We start from the raw sequence: 24,777 nt of genomic DNA on the forward strand, positions 1-24,777 counted from the left end.
TGGAAAAAAAGTGAATCTGAGCTAAAGGTTTCCTTGTCTCTCCATGTTTATCTTCTGGGAACTGTGTGGGATTACTATTTGGATTGGGCTGAAGGAATCCCTTATTTCCACCATAGACACTGAACAAATTTGTTCTGTGAATTTTTCTCTAAAATGTTCTCTACTGAAAACCTCCTTGTGTCCTTGTGTTGAAACTGTGAAATGGTACCAAGCCACTTGGCCCGATTCTGAAAGCTTTTTTTTTTTGAGGCAGCAATTAATGCGAAACCATTCCTATATAGGGGTGTTTGCTGCTTTTTAAAACTAACTGCATATAATTAGGTTTAATTGTAGAAAACAGTATAAATTTACCTATAGCTGTATAAGAAATCAGCTCCATTGCTCAAAGCATGGTGCATTAGCTCTAGGATCTAACAGCTTCACTCTAGTGCTACACATTGTTCAACCTCTTTACATGTTATGTTGGTTTGGGGTTTTTGCAAGGGAGAACAATATAATACAGGACACATATGTTATAAGATTATTTATAACAGTCATCCAAAGAATCATATACAAGACAATGCAGGAAATCTGTCCACACACTAAAGACCAAAGAATCCAGCTGTGAGCCTGGATCCCATGATAACATCCTGCATGAGTTCAGCTGAGGACCTAGAGCTGATAACAATGTCTCATGCAGGCTTGTTTCATGAATCTGTGCTGGAAAAGGCCAAAGGTCAGTGATGGAAGCTAGAAAGTCTGTGCCAGCAGGATGAAGGATCTGTGCTAGAAGCCTGAGAGATCTGCACTGTAGTCAGGAAGCAATGCTCAAAATAAGGACCAAAGCTTCCCGAAAAGTACCATAGCTGTCCTCAGCAACAGTGAGGTCCTGAGCTCTTCCAATGATGAAGGCAGCTGAGTTCCCATCAGGAAAGCCAGAGCAGCAAACTTCTCCAGGAGACTAAGCAGTGCACCATCTTCCCCTCCAGAGCCAGGAAGCGATGCTCAGAGTGAGGACCAGAGCTCCCCAAAGTGAACCAGAGCCATTCTTAGTGCCAACAAGGTCCTGAGCTCTTTGGAGAGTGAAAACAGCCAAGATGGTCAGAAAAGCTAGAGTGACAAAACCAACAGCTCCTTACAGCTTCTATTAGCTCCCAACACCCTTCTTCCTTCTTTTCCCATTCTGCCTCTTATGCTGCTGAGAACAATCCTCAGGTGCACCTCCCACACCCAGCACCACACTGGTTCAGTTCAGCTGGGGATTATAAGTTGACCACCAGTTGTCAATCCACCACACATGCACTGACTCAGATTCTGTCAAATCAGTATTTTATCCTATCAATCAAATATGGCAATGTAGCTACAGGAAGTTGCTTAAAGTAACTAAACTAGTATATTGTGAAGTACTGATTCAAGCTCAGCTCTAAACTATTCCTAACTTCTGTGTTACTATCCTTTCTCTGGCCAGGACCAGACATAGACCCTAAGTTATTCTGGACAGAAGGGAATAGAATGATCAAATTCTCAAATGAGACATGGAAAAGTCAAATTCATCAGGGACAAGTCTTCTCATAGTGAAGAGTTGGGCAGGGGCTGGGGATTTAGCTCAGTGGCAAAAGCGCTTGCCTGGCAAGCGCAAGGTCGTGAGTTCGGTTCCTGGTACCGGAGAAAAAACCAAAAAGAGAAAAAGAAAAAAAAAAAAGAGTTGGGCATAAGCAGGATTAATTAGGAAGACAAAAACTTGGAAGAGGAACCAGCCTCCAAAGTGTGAAAATGCATCAGTGTCAGACTAAGGTCAGACATATGGTCACTGAAGAGTTTGGGGAGGTGGCTTGTCAGTGGTCTATATTTTAAACACCCATTGCAGTGTCCACCACTGAGAAGTATAAAATTTTGTAAAGACACAATGTTGAATTGAACTTTACAATGATGGGAGCATCAGAATGGAGATACCCGGGAAGATGCATACATGGACTTCCCAGAGGTACGACCAGTAACTCAGATATAGGTACTTTGGGGGAGTTAGTCTGGTGGCTATGGGTCCTTGGCCCCTTCTTCTCTGTTGCTGTCCCCTGCTCTGCTTCCTTGCCCCCATGATCATATCATCTTCTCTCCACCTTGACCTTCCGCCATACTGTCCCTGTCATGAAGCCAGCTGACAACGGACTGAACCCTCTCAAAATATAAGCCAAATTAAACCTGCTCCTTTACATTGTAGGTGTCAGGTATTGGGTCTGGGACAGCTGACTCATACAGTGGATCTGCTCTTTTATGTACTTGGAGAAAATCCTGAGAATGATATCTAGTAGAAAGTTAGAAAAGTGAGTTTGGTGTTCTGAATAGTGCATGGAAATGTATTAAGTAGATACCATGACACTTCTGGGGTGTGATCCTTCTGTGAGTACTCCATCAATATTCCATAGGACTTGTCAGTCCTATGTCAATGCCTAGTAGAAGTGTAGTTGCCTAATATTCTTTTAGATTTGGGAGAGAACTTGAGAGAACAATGAGGAATCCAAAAGTCAGACGTCACTTTCTCCTGCCAGCACTTCTCTCAAATTATCGCATAGGAGAGTAGCCTACTGGGAAGCCCCATTTCCTGGGAGTTTGAGGAAGAAATGAACTGACCTTTGAGCATAGGAATGACTTTATCCATTTTCCAATAATGCCTTTTCTAAAACACTTTATTTGTACATCATGTGTTGGTTATAGTTTCTCCATATATTTGTTTTTAATGTTGTTTCTGCTGCTGCTGTCCTCACAATTGATATATTTAATTAAAATCGTAGCTGTTTGAGCCTAACAATGGTATGTAGTTAGTATAGATTGCTCTATTTTGTTATGTTTTTGCTTCTTGAAAAAATAATAAAGGTCTCCTCTTTCCCACTAATGAGTTCTCAGATTTCTTGTTTCTATTATGTATTTAATGCTTCAATAGCTTTGACTCATTTTTCTGTGAGTTTACCACACTGCATTATATTTTCATTCTCAGATTTAAACAACTGTGTTAAAACTCCAGTCTCCTTAGTTTCTTATGGTCATTAGTCTCATTAGGGACATAGTACCCATCTTTAGAAATAGATGTGGCTTTTTATAGCATAGATTTTCCAGCAAGAGTCCAACCCAAGCCAGTATTTGTATATAATGGCAGCTTTCAAGAAGCTCTGTAGAAATGGATCACCCAGCAGAAAAACAACAAAAAGATATTTTGATATCATTGCTCATGTGTCATAGCTTTTCTTTCCTTAGGAGTACTAACACAGATTAGGAAAGATGTACATAAGCTGTGAAAGAAGAGTATATTATTGAGTATTTTTAAAAGACCTCTCAGTCTTAAATCTGCAGAGTGGCAAATCCATTTATTGGGCATCTACTAATTGTAGAGTTATTTAGGTCCTACAGAGGTTTTCTAGGTCCATGTGGGGATTATTTTAATAAATAAAACATTTCAAATCATCTAGTGTGGCTATTTTCTAGTTAATTATGTCTGCATCTGAAAAGGGAAAAGATGGTAAGTTTAGCTCAGCAAGCAACAGGCTCTGGGGAAATTTGGAGAACATGCTAAGTTTCAGCTGTATGGGGCTTCTCAAAAGGTGTATCCTCCACCTCTACAGGCTTGGGCGAGGAAATGATACTGTTTTTTATTTTAAAAATAAAAGAATGCTAAAACATGCTAACAGACACACAGGCATTTACAAAATAACACAAAAACAATACAAGCAATACAGAGTTTCAGACAAGGTGATAGGAAGTTAACAATGGTTGTTGTATTACATATTGTTATCTTCAAATTGGTTACTCACATAAACAAATATAGACATGTAAGATTGATCAAACAATTAAACATTAGCTGTTCCTTTCAATAAAGCAATAGAAATCAGTAGGACAACTATCTTAGCTCTCCTGTGTATACATATATACTATTATTTTCTCACTCTTTCTCTTTCTTTCTTTCTTCTTTTCTTTCTTTCTTTTTTTCTTTCTTCTTTCTTTTTCTCTTTTCCCTGAAAGGGAGAGAAACTGCTCAAAAGGAAAGAATAGTTCAACTGCATTTACATTAACAGATCCTTTCACTCAAATTGTTCATTGAGCATTTACAGTGTGCCAGTTGATGGTCTAGATCCCAGCTCCTCAGGGAAGAATTCTGAACCTCATCCTTCACCCTGGGTATCTATAGTTTTTTTTCTAGCTTTTTATTTTTTACTTGCATAACACTTGCCATAGCTTTAATTATAGACTTTTTGGGAAATTATTTCATTAAGTAAGCTGCATGAGGGCAGGCATATGATCGGTTGGGGCACTCGACATCCTTATCAATCCCTTGAGCAAGGTCATTTAACCACTGTAAAATGCAGCTTCTTCATATATAAAGCATCAACCTTAGATCAGCCCCTTAGCATTTGCAAGGTTTATACAATGGACATATAGTCAAAGTGGATGTGTAACTGTCCAGTATTGAATAAAAGCACACTGTCCCCAATTCAACAAATGTATATTGAAAGGTGTAATTAAGACTTTTAAATATTTCCCAACATATTTTTGATCTGTCTCCATGGTAGGAAGTAGACCATTAGCTAAGTATATTTTAGCTCAGAATTTAAAAGAAATATATTTTCCAACCTTCCTTTCTAATAGGTGTGGCCATAGCACTTCCAAAGGGTCAGACTCTAACAAGCAAATTGTCACATGGGAGTTCCAGGAATTCCATAAGACACAGCAACCATATATCAGATGTCCTGTTTCTATCCTTTCCTTTATTCTGCAGCCCTAAACCGAGGGGCCGCCATCTTGCCATAAGATCCATGGCACACAGGAGACAGAGGAGCTAGTAGGTACCTGCCGCCTTGTGGAGTGGCCCCTGGTGATGAGTCACACATTCCCCCAAAGGGGAAGTAGCCTTTTTTCTATTTTAAACCATGGCTTCTTCGGGGTTTCCATCGCTCATAGCTAATCTGAGTCACATCTCCCAGCTAAACTGAACATGCAGAGTAGCACGTTCAGTGGTAGATCCGAGGCAGAGCACAGCTGTACCTTCTCAGTTTTTAAGTGTAAATCATAAGAGCTGTCTCATTTAAAATGAAATTTATAGGGCAGGTGTATTTTTGGTTTGTCATGATAAGTAACAGGACCTTACACATGGGTGAACGTAGCAAAAGAGAAAGCATCCTTTTGTCCTGCTTGAGTGTACTTCGGTACTGACTGAGTGTGACACGAACTCTGTCTCCTGGGCCCTTCCTCTTGTCCTCTGAGCCTGGAGCAGTGATCCACACTGGCCTATGATCTCAGCAGGCCTCTTGTCTTTGTTGATTGTTGATTCCCCATCCACAGTCTGCCATAACTGATGCTTTCTTTTTATGCGCATGGCAAGGCATCTGTGCCTTTATTTATGGCTGATAATGATCTGCTTTACATTTCTGTTTGTTCTTTGTGTGTCTTTCCTCTTTAGATTACACACAGTGAGTGTAAATGTCTTTTCAGTCCTATATTTCCCCTCGCACCTACCCATCTCTGTAGATTGTACACCTCCAAAGCACACCAGCTGTCAAGCACAGTTCTTTAGCGACATAAAGAATGTGTAATGATAATCAGATTCTCTTATAAAAAGGAGCTGCTGTGACCTTATGGAAGTTGGTGCTGTGAAAATTGCCAGAGTGGAAACATGGATGTATTTTAGTTTGGCAGAAAGAAGAAAGCATTTGGTTTGCAAAAAGAGAAGTGACCCAAGAACAGAAAAATCTACAGTTTATTTTCTAAACTGCCACACATAATTTAGTTTGCCCAATCTTGAATGTTCTAATAATATGGATTAAGTGTTTTATTATTAGACATTTTACATCACTTTAAAAGGTGTAAACTTAAAGTTTTGGATTCATAATTTTAAATGTAAATATATAAATGATTTAAATAGTTCTATTCACTTTTCATAAAAATAACTGTAAACTTGGAATTATAGGTGCAATTTTATGTGAATAAATCTAGTCAGTGATGCATATGAGGTAGTTTTTGATCACTAAAAATAATTTGTTTTCTAAATTCAGGCCACATTCTAATGGAATTGCAAAAATAAAAGAATATATTCTCTTATTTAAAAATAATTTTTTTCCAAGGTTTAGAAAATGTTAGATAAAATCTATGTTGATAATTAGGGGAAACAGAGAAAATCTTTTAAAAATACTACAGTCTATGAGATTTCCGAGGTGCAAACATGTGTTCAGCAAAAGAAAATCTAAAATGGTGAAATATACCTTATATTCTTCCTAGATCTGAAGTAATTTAATGGTTTGCTCTATGGAATTGTTTAGTAGTATTACTCTGAAAAGGTATAAATATTAGTTAAGATTTTTATGCTACTAATTGCTATTAGTTCATTGAAAAGAAAGATTTATGCCTATCATTTGATCAACTTTCCTTGCCTATAATTTGTAACATGAGCAGATACTTTGAAGATAACAATATGCAAGGTACTAGCCCTTGTTAACTCTCCTACAACCTTGTTTTGAAATTTTATGCCATTGTTTTTACTGTTTATTCTCCTTTGCTTTAAAATAAAAAAAAATCATCTAGATTGCTAAGGAGTAATGAGTTGGTGTTACACAGAAGGGTGTTGTGGAGAAAAGTAGAACTTTTTCTATGGTTAGTTTTTATTTTCATGTATTTTTCTCCTAAATTCCAGGACAGTATAGATGCTTGAAGTTTCTCATTAGCTCCTTGTGATCTAGGGACAAGAATTATCCAATTTTTTTCTTTGGATTAATAAAAAGAGCAAATAAAATAGTTATCATGTGTACAAGAGCACTTGGAAAAGTAAAAATTATGTAGTCTGGAGTAGTCTGATCTTTGTGAATTAAAGAATCATTTGTTATTCATCTTACTTCTGTATTTGTAAATGAGAAGCTTACTTTTTCTCTTCCCTGGAAAAGAATGATAAAGACAGCAAACCATCAGAGCACTGTGGGACAATAGGGGTCTAAGGGATGCTCAGAACCCAGTGAGTTAGATAGCATCTCACTTCCCCTGTGCAGATGGAGAATTTCTGGCTGCAGAAGATCAGGTGACTTTCCCAGGGTCCTGTGAGCTGGTGTGGTAACTCAGCCATGTTCCAAGCCAGGCTTTGCCAAAGCTAATACCTGGCCTCAAACTAGAGTCCTTCTCTGCTGAAGAAACCGTACCTCCATTTTTTCTTCTTTTAGTATCCTCTAGTCATGACAGGAAATTTTGGTCTCAGTGTTGTCTTCTTGCTGACCACCACCAAGAAAAGTAGACCCTTGCTGTTCACCCTAAAAATAGAAAAAGATCCAATTCTGGGCTTTGGCTTCTGGTTTTGATCTTCCCAGTGGTCTCATGGCACCACAAGTAGCACTAACTGTTCAGAAGGAGAGGTCTCAGACTCAGTGTGTCCAGCTGCAATGTCAATTTGCGAAGGAAAAGGAGGACTTCAAACTTCAGGGTGTATTTCTTAGTAGATATACTTATAGTGTTTAAATCAAAAATTTAGGATATTTTACTTTCATATTTTATTTAAACATAATCAGATATTTAAGTATCGAACTCATATGGTCCATTGAAATACAATGCAAATTTAAATTAATCCCTGCTATACAAACGGTAAGCAGTTAGAGGGATTAAATATTACCTCTTCCAGGAGAATGGCGTGTAGACTGAATTTTTTGTTTCAGGTGGTACTTTAAGAGATGTTGAAATATTGCCATTGTGGTTCTGATTTTAGACACCGTATTAAAAATTATTCTCAACAAATAGATAATCCTGCTAACTTAGTTAATACATCCCCAGAAGATACCTTTAAGGATATACCAACAATTTAATAATGAAGAGAAGCAGTCAAGCAATAGTTTGTCTGGTTTTCTTTTCTCTTTTACTCTTTGTGGAATTGGGGAGTGAACCCAGGGCCTGCACAGTGAGCTAAATTCTCACTCCTTTTTATTTTATATTTTGAGACAGTTTCACTTAGTTGTTAATTTGCTGAGGCCTGACTCAAACTTGCAATCCTCCTGCCTCAGTCTCTGAGTTCTAAAATTATAAGTGCATTCCATCTGGTCTAGTTTGTCTATTTATACAATTTTCTTCAGGGCTGGGGATATAAGTCAGTGGCACAGCACCTCCGTGGCAAGCACAAGGTCCTAAGTTTGATTCCTGGTACAAAAAAAAAAAAAAAATTTGCAACCATAAACTTAAATTCTCAAGAGAAGCCAAAAAAAAAAAAAAAAAAAATTTGCAACCATAAACTTAAATTCTCAAGAGAAGCCATAAAAAAGAAATCTTTTATGCTATTCTTTCAGAACATATGATGAGATAACTTAAGCAACAATGCAGTTTTGTTCCTGGGGTATTTATTTAATTTAATATTTAAAATTCAAATAAAAGAGGATAATTGTTTAGGTTAAGCAAAACTAGAAGAATATAAGGAATAGAAAGGGCAAAAATACTACTTGATAATAATGCTGACACATCATACTCCATAGACGTCTGCCCCGCCCCCTCCGCCTCTACCTCCCGTCTTTAATTCATTCACTTGGATTACATAATGGAAGGAAATGATACCCTAGGAAGCTTACCACTTCTTGAGTGAGAACATATGTTTGCTTTGCAGACTTCTTTTATCTTCAGTGTATAAAAATGAAGAGCATCACAGTTTTCTGTTTCCCAAAAGTACCTTTCAACGTTTTATTACATGATATTTGTTTCTGTCTTAAAGTTTAATTGATCCCCAGTCACCATTTAAAATTTCAGGACACTGGCTGCCACTACCAATAATATTTTCACACGTGGTGAGATACGGAGCATTCTCAGGGCAAACCTGGAAGCTCTTCTGTTGATGGTTTTTGTTTGCGTGCTACAAATAATGTACTGAATAAAGAAAACTCAGAGAACACAGAGGGTAAAGCATCATTATCTCCGCGCTAACTCTTTACTACCCTCCATAAGGACGTGAGCGCCACAGAATTCGGTTTTAGCTATGGCCAAGTGACTGAATATTTCATTTTTATTTGTCCTTTCTGGTGCACTGATAACTGCTCTCAGGCACAGTAACTTTGACGTCCACTTGGAGAGCAGGCCCAGGCGGAGGCGAGCATTTACGTGAACCTGCAGCGATGCTCCTGCCCATGAGCCTGGGCCACCTCTTAGAAGCGAGGCACCCGTCTCTCTCTGAATGTTTTTAAACTGATAGACATAGCATTTCAGCACTATCGCTCTATTATTTTATTTTTTTATTTGTGGTGGAACAAACTACAATGATTTTATATAGAGAGATAGATATCTATCTCTATATATAAATATATAGAGATAGATATCTATCTATATAGAGATATATATACATATAGATATATCTATCTATCTATCTATATATATATATATATATATATATATATATACATATTTGCCTTTTGTTGCCTGTTTCTTCCTTGGAATGGGCCACCCCGAGTGATGTGAGAAAATTAAGCCGCTCCCACACAGCATCCCCATCTTGCTCAGAGCGCACCCTCTGCCCTTGAGATTGGAATGGAATCGAGGGTGTGTTTTGCTTTGGGTTGTACCTCTGGTTTATTTTTTAAAAGACATTAGCAAGGTGACTTTGCTTTCATTGTTACAAATGTATTTTAATGAGGTTAGTACTTCTCCTCTGGTGCTGACCTTATTTTCTCTTCTTGCTCTTCTTTATTCTCAAACTTTGGCCATCTCTTCTTTGTGATACACAGGGAAAAAGATAATTTTCTCTCTTTGCTTCTCTTTTTTTTCTTTGTATGCATCTGTTCAGGTTGACAGAATTTCATAAACAATGATTCTTTTAATTTTTTTCATTAGTTATAGGGCATAAGTTGGGAAAAAGATAAGAAAAATCCAAAATTCAGAGCATGTACACTAAAACCGACACCTCTGATAAGAACTTTCTTGTGAGGGCTCTGACTATCTTGATAGCTGCCGCTGCATCAAGCTTAATACACAAGCTGAAACCCCAGCTCAGAGCAGCCATTGTTCAGTTGCGAAGCTGTACATAACCGAGCATATGCAGACATTCTAATGCCAGCAAGAACAGGAGCAAGCAGATGAGTGCAGTTTAGGGGAAGCCCGCCAGAAGCAGGTGGAAATTTCCAGGAAACACTTATGCCTGGCCAAGATGCCTGGAACGCTCAGCAGTGTACAGTCCCGCAAGTGTACTTCTTCTGTCTCACGCTGTTTAGTGAACGGGGCGTTGCTCTGTAATTGGTATCACGACCAGGTGCAAGGAGTCAGAGAGAGAGCACAGTTTTTACGTTTATGTGTCTATGTTCCTTCCCATCTCTGCATTTTCAAAGAGGACAGTCTTTTCAATACCTACTGAAGGCTGCCGCACGCCCAGTGCAGGGAACTTTAGAAGCCCTCTTGTTTGCTGCTTCAGAATTAGTGGTTGGTAATTAATAACAGATTTTGATTTAAAGAAAAAAGCATGTTAGTGGCATGTCATAATTCTTGGGTGAGCCATAATTATGCATGAATTATTAAAGCATCTGTTTTTATTTCTTCTACATATTGGTAAAGTTATTCAAGTATAGAATCCTGGATGTTAGTGATTTTTCTATCGATAATATAGATTCTGTTCAGTACTGGGTCTTTTTGAGATTTTTCAAAAAGCTGTTTCATGTTTCTGTAGAAAACAGTTATTCTTTCCTGGTTACACTTTATGCATTAGAGAAACTCCCAAGTCATTTTCCCCAGAGGATGGGTTCCAAGCCCCCCGGGGATGCCTGAACCCATGGATAGTACTGAACCCTAGATTTATACACAATCTTCCTTTGTACTGTACAAACATACTTTTGATAAAGTTTGATTTATATAAATTAGGTGTAGTAAGAGAGTGAATGATAATTGCAGCGAGTGGAACGATTACAACACTTGCAATCCTAGAAGCTATGTAAAGACTATGCATTCTTTATTTCTGCAATGTTGCATCTAGTATGTTCAGACCTCAGTGGTCCATGGCTACCTGGAACCATAGAAAGTGAAACAGCTCCTAAGGGGCTCCTGTGCATTTAAATGAATCACATTATTAGAACAGGAAACACAGTTTGTCTTTGAAAATGTAGAGTTTGAGGAAAACACCCAGAGCCGACTTTTGTAGTGTGCACGGACAGAGGGTGGGGGTGCTGCCAGCATAGAGGGTGGGGTGCCGGGTGCAGTGCAGGGAGACGGGCGTGTGCAGCACCGTGAGCAGAGAGTGCTCAGGAAGGGTCACCAATGATCAGTGTGTTCTCTAAGGGCTCCCACTGCAGTCATGGAGACGGCGTGTATCCAGCAGTGATTGGACCCTGTTGATCTGAGGTACGCTTCATCCTGAAACATCTTCCTTCTTACCTCTTCATGACACTTCCCTGCAGAAAGTGCTCAAGACACATGTGATAAAATGCTTTAGATTAAGAAGATAATGTGAAAAATTTGTAACATTTTTGTGTTACTAGAAGTGGAACCCAGAACCTTTCCATTGAGCTAACCCCAGCCCAGTACTTATTTTATTATTTTTATTTTTATGTTGATCCAGGGTCTTGCTAAGTCACTAAGTTGCCTAGGCTGGGCTCAACTTCTGTCCTGTCTCAGCCTCTTAGACTTCTGGGAATGTGGGCATAAACTGGCTCCATGGGTTAAAGCCTGAGGCAACAAATGGAATCTTCTAACTTCAGACACAAGTAGTCATTGGTCAGATTCACTGGATATAAACCGAGGTTCCTACCACAGCTGCTTCAGGTTTGAAGAATTCACTAGGGGTGCTCACAGAACTTAGGTAAACATTAAGGTTTGCCAGTCTGTTATTCTTGGAAAAGAGACAGATGGACAGACAGATGCAGCCATGCCCAGGGGAGAGGCGAGGGGGTGGCACAGAGCCCTCTTGCGCTCTTGACTTCTTCACCCTCCGGGAACCTCATGTCTCTTTTTGACTTTTTGTGGAGGCTTCAGCGTGAAGCAGGGATTGCATCAATGACTGTTGAAGCTCAGTTCAGTCTTCAGGACCTGTCCCCTGCCTGGAGAATGGGAGTCAGGGACAAAAGTTCCAACCATCTAATCATGTGAGCAGTTCCCCTAGCAACAAGCACCTTGAGACAGAACGGCTGCCATCATTCTGGGGAGCACGAAGGACTTAGGAGCTCTGAGCCAGCCTCTTCTGTCACTGAGGAAGTTACAGAGGGCTCAGAGCTCCGTGCAAGAACCATGTTCAGAGACTCCTTGTGAGAAGAAGAGATTCTCCTGTTACCCCATGCACAGGGTTTTAGATCTGTTTCGGGAACCTGTGTGTGTGTATGTGTGTGTACTTACACACACATACACACACACACACACACACATATATATATACATATATGCACACACATACATATGGATGTACATATAATCTTCTATATAAGGTGAAAGTATCACAAACAATAGCATTTTATAATTTTTACATGAAATAATTATCTCCAATTATGTATTTTTTATAAAAAAGCATGTGACACATTATTTTTTAATTCAATATAAAGATAGCTGTGATGCTCAAGTAGAATACTCAGTTTTAAAAATCAACTCTGGTTTTCATTTGGCCTTTTTTACTCCTTATGAAAATGTGCTCTTAGTTTGAGCATGAATGTGTGTGTCTTGTACACAGTAACAGCAAACTACCTCCTGCTGTAGTATTGCCAAGTCCAATGGGGCAACACACACTGTCTCATCCTTTTTTGCAGATTCTTTTCTTATTTCATCTTTTACTCTTTATCATTTGCATAGTAATACAGAGCCCTTACATTAAAAAGAAGCATTAATACATTTAAAAATCTCTATTCCCTATTCAGTAGTCTATACTTTTAAAATTGCCTGGCTTTTTTACCTAGTGAGAAAATGCATTCATATGCATAATTATTACTATATTACAGTACAATTATTATATAAGCACTGTGTAGCTGTATAGTACTCTAACATTCTGTCAACTCCAAATTTCTAAAACAGCAACTCTATAGCAAAGCTATTGTTTGTGTGTCTACTTTAATAATTGTAAAGTAAATGACCACTAAATATTTCATTATAACTTAATTTTCCCAAGAGTGAGTTCTGAATCAAGGGTTCATTTTTCTTCCTAATTGGTTTCCAGTTGACAATGATTTCTAGCATTTGTTCAAAAGGAAATTGTTTCTGCCTTTACTTCTTAGGCATTAAAACCTTTAAAACACTAAATCCTTCTCTTTTAATAAAATAAGTTAGTAAAGTATTTCCTTTTTGCACACTCTTTTGTTTCTATTTATATTTTATGTTTGGATTACTTTTGTGGAGACACGAATTTGCAGTCAGACACACACATGGACACACTATCTAAGGACACACTATCTAAGGATCTCTCAAATTCTATTAACCACTTTGAGATGGAAAAAAGCAACGGGCTATTTTGAAAGTTAATTGCTTATTTCAGGTTTTGCCTAAACATAGCCACAAATAATTATAAGTATGTGTTAGTGTATAAGAATATTTGAAATGCTTATGCGTGATGTCTTACCACAGGAAGCAAGTCTGGGGGAATATTTCTGCAGCTACTTATACTTGTGGATGATGACTGTATTTACGAGGTTTGTCTTGAGAAGAGAGGAGTAAATGGGAAAGCTAATGATTCATTGTCCCACTGGGACTATCATGCATAGCTAACTGCACAGTCCACCCCTTGATTTCCAGGCAACTTATCACCAGCCTAAGCAATCTGTCTTCTCAGGTGGCATTAAAACACTATCCCTTTTCACACTTTCTTCCCGTTCCTCTTTCCTTACATGAGTCCAGCCTACGTAGGAAACTCGACAAATAATCTTTCATTTCACATTGTCTATGTTTATTTACACTAGTGTTCTACTGGAAAATACATGACTTTATATCTTGATTTTTTTTTAATTTACATGCATGGCATTGTGTAGATTTCATTCTGACCTTTTCACACATTCTTATATTTCTTAGATATTCACATGTAAATCCAGCTCTCCTTAGAGATTGTGTTCATAATGTGAGAACTCTCTCTCTCTCTCTCTCTCTCTCTCTCTCTCTCACATGCACACACACACACACACACACACACACACACACACACACATACATTTTATATTTTAATCCTCCATTCTTCTGGAGATATCTTCTTAATTTAGCTCTCCTATGCTAACATAAAAAATTATAATAAATATGTGCATGTGTTTGTCCTTGAGCATTTATGCAAAACCTTTTCAGGGGTAAATAACCAGAAATTAGGTTGCTTAATTTTACTAACAGATGAAAAGTCTGTGTCAGTACATATTCCACCATCACTAGTGGAATACTGATATTATCTGACAGTAATAGATATAGTCTCATGTTTTTGTTTTGCCATTCTATTCACTATAAGTTGCTATCTCCTTATTCAATTTGTATCTCATTAAATAGCAGTGCAAATTTAGCTGTCAGTGTTTCCTTTCCTCTGAATTGCCCTTTAATGTTATTTGGCTTGTTTTCCACTGGCTTTTCATTTCGTGTGTTTGTGTGTGTGTGTTTGTACTTTGCAAGATAAAGCTGTACATTCCACATGAATTCTAATTGCAATTCACATATCCCTTGTGAAGGAAAGAATGCAAAGGTCAACAGGAGGTTGAGGAGTCTACACTATTCCATGATATTTCTAAAAGTGTCTGGCATATTCACGGAAAAATCTGTATGGCTGTCACTAGCAATGGTGAGCAAAAGTCCTCCTGCCTAAGCACACATCAACACAGAAGCAGCATATTAGGTTGTACTGGGTGTTACTGCAGCATCTCTACTATGCATAGGTATGAGTGAAATAAGAATATCTAATTGCTTTAAGAATGTCCTCGATGCATCAGTAATGGCGATTAATGCTATTGACTTCCAGTCCTGCTCGGATCTTCCTCCACCATGTGATGAAAGAGGAATTTTGCATGAGGCACTTCTACTGGATGCTGAAGTATAAGGCTTTTCTCTAGGACAAGCACTTGCAAGATTGTGGGAATTTCAGTATCAGCACCACCCAGAATCTCCCTTTTTTGTGGCATCATGGTTATATCAAAGAAGAACTTATGGAGAAACTACACCTACTCATACTTAGATATTAGTCAGAACAAAGTTGCTGGGCTTGGTGGTACACACCTGTAATCCCAGCACTCTGGAGGCTGAAGCAGGAGGATTGCTGTGAGACAAGCATGGGCTACAGTGTGAGTTCAAGGCCAGCCTAAACTGCATAGTGAGACCCTGTCTCAAAAAGACAAAAAAAAAAAAAACCAAGTTATTGGCTACATCATGGAAAACAGCTAACAGTATTGGTTGCTCTGATAAAATTAGAAATTTCAAGTGAAAATGAGAATTTAAAAAAAGTTACAACCACTAGCGTGAGTTTGACAGCTTCCGATAAATAAAAACTTTCTGAAGAAATTGTGGTGATGATAATTAATTTGTTTTTGACACTACTTAATAAAATGTGTTATCACTTTGAGACTATGCATAGCTCAGGAAGGCAGTGCTTTCATTTATGGATGTATGAGGTTATAAAGCCATGCATGGGAAAAGATCCATTCAAAGTTTAAGATAAACCAGTGGATTTTAACACAATAGGAAAAGTTCACTGGTAGATGTCAAATTCACACAACTATGATTTAAGAAACTAATTTTTTTGTACAATTTAAGAAACTAAATTTTCAAATTTTGGTGTGATAGCAGAGAAAACTAACCACAATTATCTGGAAACATTATTAAAATACACCTTCCTAGATGAGCATGGTATGGCACACTGGTAATCCTAGCACTCTGTAAGGCTGAGGCAGGAGGATCACATGTTGGAGCCCAGGCTGGGAAATTCAGTGACTTAGGGAGACCCTTTGTCAAATAAAGATGAGCAGTGTGAAGAGCTTTGGTTTAGTATCTACTACAATGAAAAGACAAAAACAAACAAAGAATTACGTTTTCTAAATTCGTAAATGAAGCTATATTTTCTTCATGTATTTCAACCCGAAGAAGGAACAGTAATAGACTGAACCCAGAGGTAAATAGGAAGCCCGTCTTCACTTAACCATATCTGAAAGAAATTCTCAAAACTATAAAATAATCGCTTTCTCTGTAAAGTTTTGCTTTTGAACAACATAACTGTATATAAGTGTACTGCTTGTAGTAATGTGGAATTTATTATTTTGATTTGAGATGATTTAAGATATATTACCCGAATTCAAGCTCATTTTCATTTGTAGTACAATAACCATACATAAATATACATCATATATACACACACACAGAAAGAGAGAGAGAGGAGAGACAGAGAGACAGAGAGACAGACAGATATAGCCCACAATGGCTTATGTGTGTGAATTTTCTCTTTGGAACTTTTAATAATTTTAAGGGTGAAATGAGTTTTCAGAACAAAACATTTGAGAAAAATTTTCCAATAATAAGCCCATATCATTTTCTTTATTTTAAAGACAATAGGAAAAAAAGAACAATAGCAGAATACCATCATCACAGACAAAAACAAGACAAAGCAAAAACATTAAAAATGATAAAGGGTCTCAAAACAGAATGACAGGAATTAACAGTGGCTGTTATGCTACATACTGTTACCTTCAACGCAGTTGCTCAGATTACCAGATGTAAGAATGCAAGATTGATCAAGCCATGAAAGGGAATAAGAAAATAATAATTAACAAATTTTTGACAGTGGTGTGATCTTTCAGGCTGTGGCCTTTCTATGAACTTTATCTGTAATGTTCTAGGTAGAGTAAAAACCTTTCATTATTTGAGTATTGGTAAAAAGATCCAATGCACTGTCTGTTCCTGAACTCCCGGCATTCTTTCCCTATGGAATGCGATACACTGAAGTCTCTCACTCCTCTCCCTCCCTCCCTCCCTCCTTCTCAGCTTTCTCTTTATCTCCCCATCTTCGCATGTCTGTTTGAAATGTCTGTTAACAGACATTTTACACTGCTGAAACTGTGCTGCAGGAAACAACTTTGAACCTGTGCCACTCTCCCTGGGTGTGATGACTCCTGCAGGCCGCATTCCTAGAACAGAAGGGTGAATCTTTAAAGAGTGCCTGAACCTTTCCATGTTTCATGGATCCAAACTGTCCTTCATGGAGACTGTGTCATTTATACTCTGACTAGAATACTTACCTATTTCTCCACATTCTGACTAATACTGCGTACTCAAAATAATTTTTTTGTGATACTGGAGGCCTTTTGAATCTGGGGCCTTTTCTGTAGGCAAAGGTGCCATACTGAGATACACCACCATCCCTATGTAACTAAACTTTTTGATTTTTGCTCCTTCTTGGTGATTAATGATAAGTGTGTATGTTTAATTTTATTATTGCTATGAATGAGATAGAGGATCTTTCCATATGTTCAAAACCATATGTATTTCATTTCATAGCAACAAAATCCATTGCCCATGTTTATTGGGTATTTGTATTTTACTCATCAATATATAAGAACCTCTTAACTTTTCCAATTAATCAGTACTTTGTTATGATATGCTTTGTAAAAGATTAATTTCCCCATTTCTCATTTATATTTTGACTTTGTTTTCCTTTTTTTCTTTCCTTTGTTTTTTTTTCCAGTACCGGGAATCGAACTCATGACCTTGTGCTTGCCAGGCAGGCGCTGAGCTGCTGAGCTAAATACCCAGCCTCCAAAATGTGCTCTTGAATGACCTGAGAGCTTTTTGTTTGTTTGTTTGTTTGTTTTTTCCAGTACCAGGAATCAAACTCACGACCTCGCACTTGCCAGGCAGGCACTGGGCCACTGAGCTAAATCCCCAGCCCCTGTTTTCCTTTTTATGATGAAATAATTTTTGTTAAGCTTAATAACACCTTAAGAACTTGTATTGTAAAATAGAAAGCCATTTCCATCTCTGAGATTATTTTTAATTCTACATAATCCTATAATGACATGTAGGTTCTTTTTTTATCATTTAAGTGTTCAATTTATTGAGAATGTAATCTGGGATAAGGAGGCAGATATTGATCTGAATATTACTTATGATTTTTACCAGGTTGTCTCAGCTCTGTTATTTTCTTCTCCCCTGACTTAAATATCATTTATTTAATATGCAAAATTATTTACATATCAGAATCTGTTTGGTGGTGTTCTATCCTGTTCTATTTATCTGTCACTACATGTTCCATTTTCACACTGTTTTAATTATTTATATTATTTCTTAGTAGATAATTGCTGGCATACATTAATATTAAATTGATCATTATTAAGCAAAGCTGCAGAAAACATTTTAATTAACTTTCACCATTTTGTGCTTCTCTTCCACTGTCAGTATGGATTGTTATATAATTTGCCAGTGTGGGTCATCTCTGTACCGCACCATCTTGCCTTCTGGAAAGTGTTGTGTAGTTGTGTCTTGTTGCTCATTGGTTTATTCTGAAGCTCTGTCTCTTTGTTACTTTGCAATTAAAACCACCCCATGGTGAACTATATTCACAAAAGTACATATTTCATAACAATATCTCCAGTGCTTCTCACTGTGTACTTGTTTATATGTTATTTTTTAAAATCTCTATATTTTTATAGTTTTTTTAATTGAAGTCTTAACTTATTAGTTTGATTAGATTAGTTTTTTGTCCATTTGTTTATTTTTTTAACATTACCATCTTTTCTTTGCTTTTCTTACCCTTTTTTCTTTTCTTTCTTTTGTCCCATTTTCTTTTCTTTTCTCTTCTCACCTTTTTTTTTTCTTTCCTTTCTTGTGATAGTGGTGTTCCAGTTTCTTAGGGAATTTGCTATGGATGTCTTGCCTAGCAGTGCATCTATAGCAGAGGATGAAACCCAAGCTCTAGCCTGAACCACCTCAGGGGGTTCATGTGGGATCCAGAGAGCACCTCCTGCAGGAACTCAAATCCAAGCTAAACCTCAGTTTCTATCCTCCCTGCAGGACACTGCTCTTACCAGAACCTTCTTCATGGTTTTACTTCTCAAGTCCTTCACCTAGGGAGGTAGAGTGCACAGAATAGAACATGTAGCCTGCTAGTGACTATAGCTTCCCATTCCAGCCTGGATCCACACTCTCGCACCACTTCTTGTGCTGCCTGGGTAGCACGGAGCCAGGACAAGGAAAGTGAGAATGAGAAATGCCACGTCCAGAAAGTTCCTCCCCAGCCTGGATCCCCACATCAGTCCTTGGAGATCCCTGCAACACACTCCAGACCCACAAGCATCTTCACTAGCATCTGACAACTCTCATCACATGGGGGATTCCTACTATTATTGTTATTATTTCTGTTATTATTATCATCATTATGTTGTGTGTGTGTGTGTGTGTGTGTGTGTGTGTGTGTGTGTGTATCTGTGTGTTTGATTTTAGTAAATTTTAGTGCCTTCTTGGCAGCCTCTTTCATGAGAGCAGCTTGGTGTTAGATTCGACAAGGCGAGTGCCCCATGCTGCTTGCTACCTTCTCAAGGACCCATTAATTTTCTCTTCCCCTCAGCATTTTGAAGCTAATGGTTAGATTTATACATGCACACTTAATTACTGAAGCTCTAAATGCCTTATTAGCATATAGCTCTGGAACTTGTTTACAAAGTTGTCTTCATATGGTTATTATGATAATCACCCTTTATAAATACACCTCTCCAAATCCAAACTCCTTAATATTAAGTGGCTAAGCACACACACACACACACACACACACACACACACACACACACACACAAGAATGCTCCTTATTACTTAAAAACAAACACAGAAAACTGGAAAGTCAAACGTAACGGTTTTCTAGGAGGCAGACATTGTTAAAATTTTTACATGTATGTATCACATAATTGTCACATATAATCATTCTATTAAAACCTCTTTTTTTTTTTTTTTTTTTTTTTTTTTGGTTTTTCTCCAGTACCGGGAACCGAACTCACGACCTTGCGCTTGCCAGGCAGGCGCTTTTGCCGCTGAGCTAAATCCCCAGCCCCTTAAAACCTCTTTTTCAAAAGAGGAAATTGGCCTTCAAAAAGCTGAGACAAATTGGCCAAGACGGTGTAGGGAAGACAGGAAGTCAGAGAATCAAGCCCAAAATTCTGCAGTCTTTTCTACTTTCTACCAACCTCAGCTTATGCTGAGGAAAAGCAAATCTACATGGCTCTTTTTCATATCTGTGTTCTTCAGGGAACATAATTCACTCAAAATTTCTAGAGTATGCCTTTGTTCTTAAAAATTAGAGTTTAGCTACCACCCAGTGGGACAATAATTTCTTTAGAATATAAAACCTAAATGGAAACATGTTATTTCATGTGCAGCCACCTATTAAGCTCTTGGAATAATTTATGAATTTCCAATGCAATTCCCAGCAGACCCTTAACATAGTGACTTGTGTGAGTAATACAGGCAGAATACACCTAAAATTACATTTAGCCATTTTTTTATAAGAGATCAAAAATAATGTTGGAATCAAATGATTGAGGATGGCTTATGTTTATTTGCTGTGGACTTGCTTCTGCCATCATGTTACAGCCTTCCTCAAAGGCAAGTTTAGTTTTTTACAGTAACTTAAATTCCTGGTGTTAAACTTGAATATAATCTCGAAGGTGAAATGTTAGTCATTTTATATTGAAGCTCTTGTTATCTAAGCTTAATCATGTTAGATACATAAGAAATAAAAACTCTGGCCCATAATAATTACTAAAATGTAGTGATCCCAGAATCTGTATTCTGTAAATCATCTTTGCTTTTATTTTATATTTAATGAAAACAATGATATTTACTTAAAAGTATATAATAAAAGTAGAAGCAACTCAAGTTGGATGATTGCTTACTACACAGCATTCTATGTACTCAGAACTTCTAAATGTGACAGCAAATATGAGGCTCTTGGATGTAATTTCTAATGATTCAGAGAAAAACATAAACTCAGATTTTGTTTCTGGTTATAGGTGCACACTTTCAGCTTTAGAAAATCAGTGCATACCTCACCAGCCAAAATTCTAGCAAAGATAATTTGGCTGTCTACAAGAGGTATAAACAAGATAATTGAGATGAGATAAAAGATAATTGAAACAGGAATGCGCTAAACTGTGGAATTTGGCGTCCAAAACAAGGGAAAATATACTTCAAGCTGTCCCCTGCTGCACACAGGCTGCTGGAAAGGTGTTGTTCCACAGCGCTGAGTTAATTTACCTAGCACACCGAATAAAGTACCTTTCAGGAGTTTCCTGTTCCACACTGAGGACTCCGAAGTTAATCATTAGAGGAGTCAGTGAGATAAATATGAACAAATATTAAAGAAGGAAGGTTGACATCCATGGCACATATTCTCCTTTTAAGCCTCCAGAAGAGGAGGAGATTTAAGAATGTATTCATATCGCTATGTACTCTGGTGTCTGAGCATGAAATGAAACGATCAACATGGAGTATTTTAGTCAATCCACCCAGGACTGTTGGAGAAAAAGTTGACCATCAACCCAGAATCTTAAAACAAAAATGTTGCTCGGTTTTTTATTTTAAAAATTAAAAAACTGACAAAACAACAATGAAAACAAAATAAAAGCAACACAAAAGCAACAGAAATGATACATGACCTCAAGACAAAATGATAGAAATTTACAATGATTGCTGAATTACATACCGTTATCTTCAACTAAGTTGCTCAATACATTAGACATAAGAACATAAGACTGATCAATCAAAGACAGTAACAGGTAAAAAAATAAATAAATAAAAATAATTTTTAAAAACACTGGAAATGATGCAGAGTTTCACCATACAAAATGGTAGGAGGTCAACCATGGTTCGTATACTGCATATTGTTTTCAGATCAGGCATTCTCATTACCAAATTCAAGTGTGTAAAATTGGTCAAGAAAAAAGAAAATTTTAAGCATTGACTGTTCCTCTCAATAAACTATAGACATCAGCAAGACACCTATCCCAGCTATCCTTGTACATACATAAAAATTGTGTTTTTCATTTTTTAAAAAACCAACATAACAAAATATGTGCACCTATGTTTATACCAGCGCAATTTGTAATAGTTAAATCTTGGAAACAACCCAAGTGGATGTCCATCCACTGAGGAATGGATAAAAAAGATATGGTCTTTTTATACAAAAATGTTGTTCTTAAGGTCTGTGTTTGAAGAATACGAGCAGAGGGATCTGTGCTTAGCAGCTGGAGGTTGGGAACCACCCCACCCCAGCAATGCAGTTCATCTAGTAAGAGGCTATCTTCACACACAAGTAAGGCAGGAAGTCATCCAGAGCAGCATTTGGGGAGGAAACTCAAGAAGCTCCGAGAGGAAAGATCAGAATTTGAGCCCCAGAACTTGGTTACTGAGTGGCTGGTTTCATCATGCACATCCTCTGCAATTTCCAGTGTGGACTCTCAAAGTCCTAACAGAGTGGAAAACCCTAGTCACTTCGCAGAAGTCAGTGGGTGTCTGGTTTTCTCTGGAAAAGAGTCTCTGAATGATAAAGTTAGTAGTACACATGAGACATTTAAGTCTTCCTGATTTGTGTTGGTGAAGAAGGATACATTACTGCAACTTGTGAAAAACAGTGAATCGGTACCTTTCCACTTTTTACAAACACACACCATCAAGGCCTTTTAAAGTGAACAAAACAGATTTTGATGATTATTCTGTCAAAGAAGCATTTTTGCACTGTAGCATTTATTTTAATAATTATACATATCAGGGCTGGGGATTTAGCTCAGCGGCAAAAGCGCCTGCCTGGCAAGCGCAAGGTCGTGAGTTCGGTTCCCAGTACCGGAGAAAAACCAAAAAAAAAAAAAATAATAATAATTATACATATCAAAAAGATTCCTATTTATAACTGAGAAAATATTTAAAATTTTATAACATATCTACAACTCCTTTGGCAAACTGTCACAAAGTGATTTGAAATAGAGAATACAGGGAGGAAGTCCCAGTTAGAAAGTGTCCCTGGGATAGAGCACAGGGAGAGCCAACGATTGGGTGAAAAGGGAGGGGTCCACCGTGAGCATTGCCACAAACCCCAGCAGAGACTCTACGATAAGCATCTAGGGACCTATGACACTATTTTCGGTTTTACAGTTTTTATTGCCTTTACCACTTTTCATTCTAGAGACAAAGAACTTAGTGAGATTTTCATGTTTTGTTTTAAACGAAAATTTTTGAATCCCAAATCTGTTGCGATCCATTAAAAATCACATTGGCATTAAAATATTCTAGTAATAATACTGAGTAGTTTTGTATTGAGAATGTTTCCATGGATCAATTTACTAAGGTTTTTTAGTTTGGCAAGATATATCTGCTTAACAACCACATACAATCTATACTTCTACCCTAGAGGGCAGAGTGCACTTTTCAAAACTTTTCAAGCATGGCTTTTGTTTTGTTTAAAAAGTATTCCATTATAGAGGTTTTGAAGTTAATGTGTGCCTGCTTGATACATTTATCTGGAAACAGAACACAGGGTCATGATTAGCTTTTTATACTATCTAAAAATCTATACTGATAAATAAAAACGTTCCAGTCCTCAAATGGAAACTGCCAATATCCTGGTGCTGGAATGCTTATTGTTGATTATGTTTTGTCTCTTCAGATAAATTTACAAAGGAAAATGAGAGTTACTGGTGTGATTACCCAAGGAGCAAAGAGGATCGGGAGCCCGGAGTATATCAAGTCCTACAAAATCGCCTACAGCAACGACGGGAAGACGTGGGTTGTGTACAAAGCCAAAGGGACCAGTGAAGACAGGGTGAGACTGGAGACCGCTCAGGGAAAAGGAACCACCTCGCGGACGCTCCTTGACTTGCACGTGACAGCGGAGCCTTTCGGGAGAGTCTCGTGTGGAAAATACATTTCTGAATCTTCATTATTCTGTTAAAATTGGGCTATTGGAATTAAGGGAGTACGAGATTCTCTGAGGGACAAACGTATAACAGCAGCCATTTTTACAATTCTCTAGAATTTTAGTTGATGTCCCAACAAGTACTTTGTCATAAAATAGCAGAATCTTAATGCGTGACGTTTAGGCTTTACGCTAACAATGGTCAGCTTTCAACATCATCCTCATTGCTTATGTACACACTAACACTCTCCTTCATCAAATAACTATTGATCAAAAGTATCTTCCTGAAAACTAGAAAAACACCAAGTGCTAGAAATACATATATTTTTATATGCTTCACATTGGGAAAGTATACTTGTCCTTTCGCAGAAAATATATTTTAGAGGAAATGCATATAATGTGCAATATCTCCTCTCCTTTTTCTAAGGATATTCAGAATTTTAAAATTAATTCATCCTAAAAATGCTAATCTTAAAAATATCATGACTGCAGATCATCTCATGAAGAACCAAACAAAAATTTTTATGAAAGATTTTCAAAGTTAACCTCTTAAGTAAATTTAAATAAGATTTTCTGTTTACTAAGTTACATAAAGATAAAAGTAAGAAAGAGATTTGAAGGATTTCATTTGACACATTTTAGTACTTTTTTTTAGAAGGAAACATAACTTTTTACTGGATAATAAATACAAGGTTTGTAAATCTCTTACCCAGTCATCTACCCGGTGCAGATCTCATCCCAGCCAGTCAGACCCTAAGGCATCATACATCTGATCATGGCCTTAGAAACACAGTGACCAGGAAGCACCAGTGCAAATGTTTTTCTACCAAAATAAAAGTTGAAGTACTGAGTTATGAAATAAAGAACCTGACGTATATTAAGCTGAAAGATTTAAGATTCCCTTCTCCAAATAACAGAAAAGTATTCCTCTGACTCTGAAGAATTGGCCTCAAAATTATGAAGGTCATTGTAGTGAAGTATAGGTTATGCCATAGGCCAGAGCA

At 37.5% G+C, this 24,777-nt stretch overlaps 1 protein-coding gene across 1 annotated transcript in view; it reads left to right on the forward strand.

The window, feature by feature from the left end:
* Edil3 (EGF-like repeats and discoidin I-like domains 3) overlaps positions 1 to 24,777 on the forward strand; it is a gene marked incomplete at its 5' end in the record, with an annotated part of 289,245 nt that overhangs the window by 150,897 nt on the left and 113,571 nt on the right. Inside the window, 1 exon segment of the mRNA XM_013513061.1 lies at positions 23,525 to 23,680. Within this exon segment, the coding sequence (XP_013368515.1) occupies positions 23,525 to 23,680 (156 nt within the window).

The sequence above is a fragment of the Chinchilla lanigera genome, unplaced genomic scaffold (assembly GCF_000276665.1).
Source record: "Chinchilla lanigera isolate Chin_1 unplaced genomic scaffold, ChiLan1.0 scaffold00017, whole genome shotgun sequence".
NCBI lineage: Eukaryota > Metazoa > Chordata > Mammalia > Rodentia > Chinchillidae > Chinchilla > Chinchilla lanigera.